The sequence below is a fragment of the Neophocaena asiaeorientalis genome, unplaced genomic scaffold (assembly GCF_003031525.2).
Source record: "Neophocaena asiaeorientalis asiaeorientalis breed wild unplaced genomic scaffold, Neophocaena_asiaeorientalis_V1.1 scaffold641, whole genome shotgun sequence".
NCBI classification, from domain to species: domain Eukaryota; kingdom Metazoa; phylum Chordata; class Mammalia; order Artiodactyla; family Phocoenidae; genus Neophocaena; species Neophocaena asiaeorientalis.
The window spans coordinates 363,969-373,150 of NW_020173730.1; the positions used below are offsets into that span (position 1 = coordinate 363,969).

Genomic DNA, 9,182 nt, shown 5'->3' on the forward strand with positions numbered 1-9,182 from the left:
TTTCTTTGGCAGGTAGTTTGAGAGCAGTGCAAGAGTATTTTGTCATGTACACATTAGCAAATAACTTCTATGACAAGGCCAGATTCCTTAGTGTCAGAGATATAAATTCATGACCTAAAGCACTCGCCTATTTTGTATCTTAGGTAAACATATTTCATTTTCCTCACCAAATATTTAAAATATTTTTTCAAAAGTTCCACATTTAAGGATTTAATAGTTAACATATCTGCTCATTTTACTGCTACTTTTCATCACTGCTAATAATAAGTATGTACTGAAACATAGTCACATCTGTTGCTATTTCACTGAAAAGATGAGAAAGAATTTTATAACTCAGCTTTAAGTCTATTAATTTTTTTTAAGTCTATTAATTTTTAAAAGTTAAAAAAGTAGGCTATTCTTTTGTACTTTTATCCTTTGCTTTTATAATCTGAGTTTATTTCATTTACATTTTACCTTTGTCATCTTGACAAATCTCAGCAAAAACTATAAACTTACCCTACTTCATACCATATATAAATATCAACTCTAAATAGATTGATGATATCAATGTGAAATGAAAAACCAATAAATTTCTAAAAGATAAAATTGGAGAGTACCTTTATGACCTTGGGTTAGACAAATGTTTCTTAAACAGGACATAAAACCAGTTAACCACAAAGAAAATGATTGATAAATTGAACTATATTAAAATGATAACTTCTCTTGGACACTGTTAGGAGACTGAAAAAGGAAGAATCAAGTGGGAAAAGATATTTCAGATTTTGTGTGTGTGTCTGACAAAAGACATATTACAGAATACATAACAGCTTTCACAAATCAATAAAAAAACAGATAAGCTAATTTAAAATTAATTTTAAAAATTATCAGCACTTCATAAGAACAGCTATCCAAATGGCCAATAAATGAATAAAAAGTGCTTAATCTTATTAGTCATCAAAGAAGTTAAAACTAAGACCACAGTAAAGTACCACTATACACTCACCATATGCCTAAGCTGAAAAATGCCTAAACAAAAAAGACTGATGTCAAATATTGACAAAGATGTGGAGCGACTAGAATGCTCATGCATACTATACGATACTATTTATAGAAGATTCAAAAACCAGCAAATATTAATGAATGGTCAGTAAAATAATTATCTTTGCTGTGGCATGGCAAGGGCAGGAGTAAGTGGAGTTGGGGTGGGGGGCTAATGATGAGGATAGGACTGGGAAGAGGTATGGAGGCTTCTGGGATGAAGGTAAGGTTCTATTTATTCTGAGTCGTGGTTATGTGTATGTCTTAACTTTGTGACAATTGGTTGAGTGGTACACTAATGATTGTGTCTTGTTGACATATGTGTTATACTTTAAAATCATAACTACATATATGCATAGCTACTTACAGCTAAAAGTATGTCTTTGATATATATTGATAATTACTGTTATTGGTCGACAGGAGAGTAATCATATCTAAACTGACCTATAATATAACATTTTATTCGAATAATTTGACATTGGAATATGAGACATACTAATGCAGCAGGAGCTATGGATAGAATCTTGTTGCAGGTACATTTTGAGAATACAAACATCACCCATGTTACTAGGGTGATGTAGAATATAGTTCTATTCCTAAGAACAGTATCTCTCAGTTGCTACTTCTGATGTGCCACCTCACACTAGCAGATTACCAACACTGGCAGTGCCAGTGGCTTAGCTGCTCTCTTCCCTACTCGTTAGGTGTCTGTAATAAGGTCTGGCAGGAGAGACCTATAAGTAGCTTTCCCTGGCCTTGCCCAGAACTGCTCTTGATATAAAGAGAAGAAAAGTGGAAGTGGCCTATAACATTAGACAACTGAGATTATAGCTCCCAAGTAACTATTTTCTTCACATAATTTCAGTCTTTCTCTTAATATGAAGCAAATAAAGGGGCAATGTCCTCTATACAGATAATAGAGATGATACAAAATCAACTATTTCAATGCCTTTTTCAACCGTTTGCTCCCATGATTACTTGGTCTCAAATAAGTTAAGTCCCTTATAGAATAAGTTCCAATATAGCTAATATAGAGGCAGCATAGTGAAGGGGAAAAAAGCAATGCACAAGGAACTACATAATGTCTTCTATCCTTAGTGCTTCCACTAACCATTTGTGTGATCTTAGGCATGCCTGGGGCTCCAGACTAGATCACCTGTAAGCTCCGCTTCTGACATGAAAATGACATGATACCATATGCAGTTTTGTAATGTGAAGTTCAATATAAACATAATCCTGTCCTTACCACAAGATTTTACTTAAAGTTGTAGCTAGATGGTGTAACCAATCTACTCCAGAACTGTTTTTCTTTTCTCCTCTCAAACAATTTATGTAGGTTATTCCTCCTATTTGCATCTTTACCTCCAACTTCCTAATCACTTTCAAATGCCTTGCTCTTTTAACAATGATCAGGCCAGCAAACATCTATTGAGCATTTCCTATGATGCAGGCATTGCTCTAAATTTTACACATGGAATCTTCCTTAATCTTCATAGCAACCCTGCTATAATTTCCCCCATCTTGGAAATGGGGAAACTGAAGCACAAAAAGGTTAAATGATTTGTCCAAAGTCACAGTCCAATAAGCAAAAGAGCCAGCATTTGAACCCAGGCAATCTGATACCAGAGCCCGCATAGTAAGAATGTAATAAATAGTAACCGTTGCTTCCACCTAAATTCTTACTATTTGCCATGGACTGTTTCAAGGCACATGAAATACATTATTTATAATTTCATAACAATTCTGTAAAATATATATTATTATTCTTATAGTTAAGAAAGGAAAACCGAGGCATATAAAGTTTCTGTAACTTAAGGATGGATAACTACTAAATAGCAGAGTCAAGATTTGAACAGTGGCCTGTTTCTTCCTTTACTCTTCTCTTTCTTTCCTCTTTTCTGCTTTTTCTCCCTTTCCTCTTTGCCATCCCTCTTATTCATCCATTTTTTTCCATCTATTTTTGCATTAAAATATGTACTATCATGTGCTTAATTTATCTCTAATGTAAGAGACAGCTCAGGGCATAAGTATAAATTAAGATTGAAGACTAGATTAGGATAGATAGTATTTAATTCCAAGACCTAAAGCCTCAAAGATAATATCATTATCTAAAAAAAAACTTAATTATTTTGTCTGAGTAAAATGATAACTTAGTGTTTTCATGTGGTATGTCATCATAAGTCAAATATATTTCATAAATACATACATACGAACATTATAAGCATACACACAGTAACCTTAGAAATTATAGAAGATATCAAGACACACTCTCTTAATATTATCATATGAATTCATTTTATTCTTCTATGAAATTCTTACATTGCTTTTCTTTTTATAAAATTTTCTTTTGAAAAGAAGCTTTAAGAATTATTTTGTTTCACTTGCATCAATGTGATTATTATCACAATTTCAATCTAAAATTTTAATGCTATTTCTTTAATTTACTATTGTATATTCAAGATTTGTAGGATTTATTTTAAAATATCTTATTACATCACCTACAGAAGATTGTTAGATTGTTTGCATACATTGTTTACTTCTTACTGGTCTCTGTGGGGTTAATTTGTCACCATTAATAGCTGCATTTTCTCTGTTCTATGTTGAATACTCCAGAGTTTTCTAATAAGACCAGTTCTTCCAAAGGCTAACAGAACAACACCATAATTTTGTCACTGGGGTAGTTTCTAATATACATTATACATGAAACTTTTAAAATATCCATACACTGATGGATAGATATTCACTATGAATATCTGACAATTTTGTTAAATTTCTTAGTAAAACTAATCTTAAGACCACACATTTTTGTCTTTTTTTCTCTAATACTCTTTTGAAAAAGCAATTTATTTTATTTCATTATGAAAGGATTAAATCTAAAAATACTAACAATGCCTTTTTCAATAGAAGCTTTTAAAAATGATTAAAATGAATTTTGAAAACATTAAACAGATAAAATTCAGTTTTCCTAGTGGTCTGAATACACTATTAGACACTTGAGTTGCACAGTACATTTGGTATATGTATAGCACTTACCACAAGGGATTGACAAATCCTACTTTACCAAAATGAACAATTTTAGGTTAAGAATGACTCAAATTTGACAGGTGTTTTTGTGAGAATTGGTAAAGCATTAAAGCACTGTTTTAAAATATTAAAGCATATGTAATTTTTTACTTGTTTTTATTGGATGACTTCAAACAAATAACTATTAATACTTAGTTCTACACCAAAAATAACTGTAAAATAGTGTGAATTCTGTTACATTTTTCTTAGTGTTGCCTTTTGTTTTCTAGGCAATAATTGTCACCATGTCAATATTCTTGATACATGCTCTTGATACATTATCCTACTAAATCCTCACCACCCCACTATGAAGTAGCCTTTCTGATTCTCATTTTACAGATGAGGAAACTGAAGTTTAGACAGTTTAATTAACATGACTAAAAGGACACAGACAGAAAGAGGGAAAGCAAAGACTTGAGCAAAGCTCTGTCTCACCACAAAGTCCATGTTTTTGTCTAGCTCTTTCAACACTAAGACCAGTTTTGGTCAAGTGGTTTTTAAAGAGGAGAGGGAATATTTTACTTTGGAAAAAGAGAGGAAAATGCTGCTTCTTTAATTAATCCCCTTTTGTCCTGCCAATTAAGACCCAAACTCCCATCTCAAGTATTACGTAACATTTTAATATTGTCCTCCTTGTCTTTATCTTTCTTAGTTGTTCCAAAGGATGAAAAATGTTGATTAAAAAAAAACACTGGGACAGTGGTAGGATAGAATTAGACCCCTGAAACTTGACAAACCCTATCCTCACAATACCACCAAATAGGAGGTTTTCTATATTACCTACAAGTAGAGGAGACCTTGTTCCATGGCATGAAGCTCTCCCTGAAACAGTATTATTAGTTGTCTTATGTAGTCAACCAACTATTCAAATCACAAATCAGGGCAGATCTAGTTATAGAATATTTATAGACTAAATGCATGCTATGTGCAGAACTGAAATTTACAACACATGGGGAGACTTTCTATTATGCTCCTTTTGAAGGTATTAATTTGTGTTGAGTTGAACTGTAAACTAGAGAATCATTCTATACTAGGAAGTATAATTAAAATTGCTCAAGATCATCTCCCAAAAACACTACATCAGAGGTTTCTGAAATATCACAGAACTGGAAAGGTCTTTTGAGTCACTTCTTTCATATTGCTGGTCTTATTACTGGATGTTGCAAAGTCTGCCATTGTTTCTGACCATTAAGGACTATAGAATGATGACTACACAATTCACTGACATAACTCCAGCAGTGACACCTTAAAGAGAAATAATCAGAAACATATATTTGATATTAAGCATAAATGCCATTACCACCATCTGCAAAGCCAGTTGCAGTGATAATAGGTAGAGCCACCATAATTAGTCCACTGCTGCTCCAAACATACTTCATCAAGAACTGCTCTATCATAATGTACCACAAACGTTTGGATAAAATGAGGTTCATCTGATTTGCTAAAGCTTTGTAACTTTTCTGGAGTTGCTTCATTTCTACCTATGGAGAGAAAAAGAGATAAGAATTAACCTAGTATGAACTATAAAAATAAATAACATATGTTTGAGGACTTTCTTTAAAGATAATTACGTATTATTTTGTTTTACTTATTATACTATTATCTGTGATTCTAACAACCAATAAATACAGATTAATGTCAGAATTAGTCATTACTTAGTTGTAATCACACCTGTATTATTTTTTAAATGTCGATATTCAGTAAATATAATGTTAAATATAAATATATACAAGTGATTTATACTTATGTTTTCAAATTTATATGTATAAGATGTTAAAATTAAATGATATTCCATAAGACATGAATAAACAGTTAGAACCTTATCCTTTTTGATTATAGCAAAAATATCTGAAAATAAACACATGACATGTATATGTGTAATTAGACTCCACTTTTGAATTAACTCAATTTACTGGGTTTTGTTTTAAATGCAAGAAGCCTACAACATGCTATAATTTATATCACTGAGCTCAGTGATTCAAGAATGACATAAATATGATTACTACAACATATAAGCCAATTTTCAAGTGGGAATAGAAGTCCTAAATTTGCTTTAAATTTTGTTCTTCAGATTGGTACTACTATAAAATTTCTTTTTTTGTTGTTATTGATGATGTTTCAAAATTAAATAATTCTGCTTTTTAATTATAATACAATTTCAACTTTAGAATAACTTACTATTTCATTTGCCAAGTCATTTGTATTAAGATTTCAGATGCAACACCTTAAAAAGTCTTTAATGTACTGCAAGTTTATGTAATCAGGTTAACTATTTAAGGGACCTGCTTAATGTTGAAAATCTTTAATATTTAAAAATAACATTCTGGAGCTCCTTTTTTCCTCTTCATCTCTAATCTTAGCTTTTCCCTCTAAGCTAGACAAAATTTCATTTCACTACCTTTTTTAATTTGTGTCAAAACATGGTACTGAACATTAAGAGTAATGGAAATGCCATTTGTAAGCCACTCTCCTGCACTTCTTCGAAATGAGGAACTCCATCATGGACCAGGCATGCAAAACTGTCACACCTGTCTTTCATATGAAAGCACTTTTTTTTCTCTTGATAAACAAACAAACAATACCATCCGAAATTTTCCATCTCAGTGGAAGTATGTTTACTTAGTTTCTAAACATATATTTTCTTCAATGTTCTAGGATCATCTACTTAGGATTTCAGTTTTAAGAAAATGCTTTAGAGATAATTCTGAGCATATTTGGATAACAGACTAACTAGACTTTTTTAGAATGCTGAAAATGTTATTTTCATGAAACTTTAGAAAAGTTTGCACTCTACATATAATTCTTTAACAGCTTGTGATTAAAAAGGGTAATGAAGCATATATTTTAATACAGGTTTGAATGTCATAAGAATCTAAAACCCTAAAGAAGTGGGTCCATCAACAGTACAACAGATGGTATCTAGCACTGCAGTGGCAGCTTGAACAGTCTCACATTTCACCCGTCACCTTAATTTCTTTCTTACCTTATGTCCTCTGTAGAAGGCAATTTCTTCAACATTGGCTATAATTCTGGAGTGCACATACCGCAAATAGCCTTTCCTATGAGCTTCTTCAGCCACCAATTTACCAAATTTGGGAGAGCAGGCTTTTAACACTTTAGCAGTGGCATATACCACAAGCCCTGCTAAAAGGGTGGGCCCAATTGGGCTTGCTCCTCTGGATGTAGCAGTCTTGATGAGCGTATAGGAAGTCAGGATTACATCTAAAATAGGTTTGGTCAGATTGGAATACAAGTGAGCCACAGATTGAGAGAACATCATAATATCCTCAGTAAGAGACTGGTCAGGGTTTGCCAGCCTCCCATCCATATTGATCACCTTATAATAAGTCTGATTTGTAAAATAGGTTTCATAGGCATGGTCGACTAGGCGGGTTCTGAAGGCCAAGGCCAATTTGCCCTCTAGGTACCTTATTGCACTGTTGACAAAGGTGGCAGGGATGGCAATCATAAGCCACTTGATTAATTTGATGATGAAAGTCCGAGGCTTCTTTTCCACAATGCTTTTCACGATTTTTCCATCCAAACCAGCTACATAGATAGATAGAAAGGTTCTTGAGATTAGAGCTACCGAGTGGAGGCAGAGCCATCCTGTCTCAGTGGTCACAAGTTTAGGGAAGAGAATTTTCCGAAGTTCTAGTAGCTGTTTGAAAAAATCTGCATTCACTCCAGGCGAAGGTTTTTTACAAGTGGCCTCGGTGCAATGCAGTATTTCTCTATTCTCTGCAGCCGGGTAAGCTTCTTTTTTCTTCCAGTGGCCAGATTGCTTTAAACGCTTGCCAATGATGGGACAGAGGGTTTTCAGAGCATATGCTGCAGCCACCACGCAGGCAGCCCTTTTAGCAGTCCTCGATCTGGTCCATTTCACTCGATCAGCTGCTGCATTTAGCATATGTATCATTTTCCCAGTTACCCAAACCGGCTTCAGAAAGAATTGGTTTTAAAAGATCATGCTCCCCGGGAATCCCAAGCAAATGTTTCAGAAAGTTCTATAGCGTTCCATACTCTGCAGCGTTTCTCCTCTTCTGTTTTTATTTTTTAAGATTTTGTTCTGTGACATGCAGCACAGCTCAGACTCCACTGCGTCTAGTGGGGATGATTCCCTCAGAAGCTCAAGCTGCACCAAGCAGCCCCAAGCTCCTCCCTCTCAGGCCCCTCATTGGCTGTAGGGGCGACGGGACCCCTGGAATCCTCGCCGCTTTCCTTTGAACCTTGAAAATGAAGAGAGAGCAAAACGAATTACATCCTTAAACAGTTCAGAGAGTTAAATGTCTATTTTTGGAGAGGTCGAATCAGGGCAGCTGCTGGCGACAAAACCTGCCCTAGCGACTGAGCATGCTCAGCGTCACTTAGAAACCCACAGAAGTTTCAGAAAATACATCACTTCTCTAAGGTTTCAGCAGATACCACAGAGGAAGAGCAAAAAGAAAGGGAGATTTCTAAGAGCTTAAAAACGAATGAGGGAGGAGGAACTGGGGAGATGAGGGAAGAGAAACAAGAGGATCAACATATAATGAAAAGAGTATGGAATGAATCTGAAAGGGAGAGAGATGAAAGTGACAAATGGGAGGGGCACTGGAAAAAAACAAAGTATCAAGTACTTGGATCTGTTTTTCTGCACTCCTCCCTCCCCCATTAAATTTTTTTTTCCGTCTCTGTAATTTCACATGAAGTTCCAGAACCTATCAGACAAGTCGAGCCTATTTTTTGGTAAATAAATAGGAGATAAGTCTTCTGTATAATAGAAAATAATTCTTTGCTATGCGTCCATTCCAAAGTTTACTTGTCCTTATAATGAAAATCTTCCAGCCCCATAACTGCTATTTTTAGCAATACAGATCTGATGCATTGGTGATTATTTACAAGGTGACTATTAAATAAATGAGAGCAGTGTTTCACTTCTACCACCCCCTTGTGTCCTTTAGAGTTGTTACTTAGAGGTATGTTACTTTATAATCAAAAGTTAACCATTTGGGAATCAAACAGGAGTTAGATGGTCGAAATAGCTTCTCCAGGATCTTACCTCATTTTGCAAGAGTTTTTGTCTTTTGTAAGCTTTTGCTTTGTTTAGGTTTACAGAT

General features: G+C 34.2%; 1 protein-coding gene across 2 annotated transcripts in view; it reads right to left on the reverse strand.

The window, feature by feature from the left end:
- The window catches only part of ABCD2 (ATP binding cassette subfamily D member 2), a 74,242-nt gene extending 66,240 nt beyond the window's left edge, over positions 1–8,002 (reverse strand). For both annotated transcript variants that reach the window (XM_024750866.1, XM_024750865.1), the window contains exons 1-2: positions 7,067–8,002; positions 5,384–5,564 (exon numbers count right to left, since the gene is read on the reverse strand). In XM_024750866.1, coding sequence (XP_024606634.1) covers positions 5,384–5,564; positions 7,067–8,002 — 1,117 coding nt within the window. The remainder of the gene's footprint in view (positions 1–5,383; positions 5,565–7,066) is intronic.
- Positions 8,003–9,182: the final 1,180 nt, after the last annotated feature.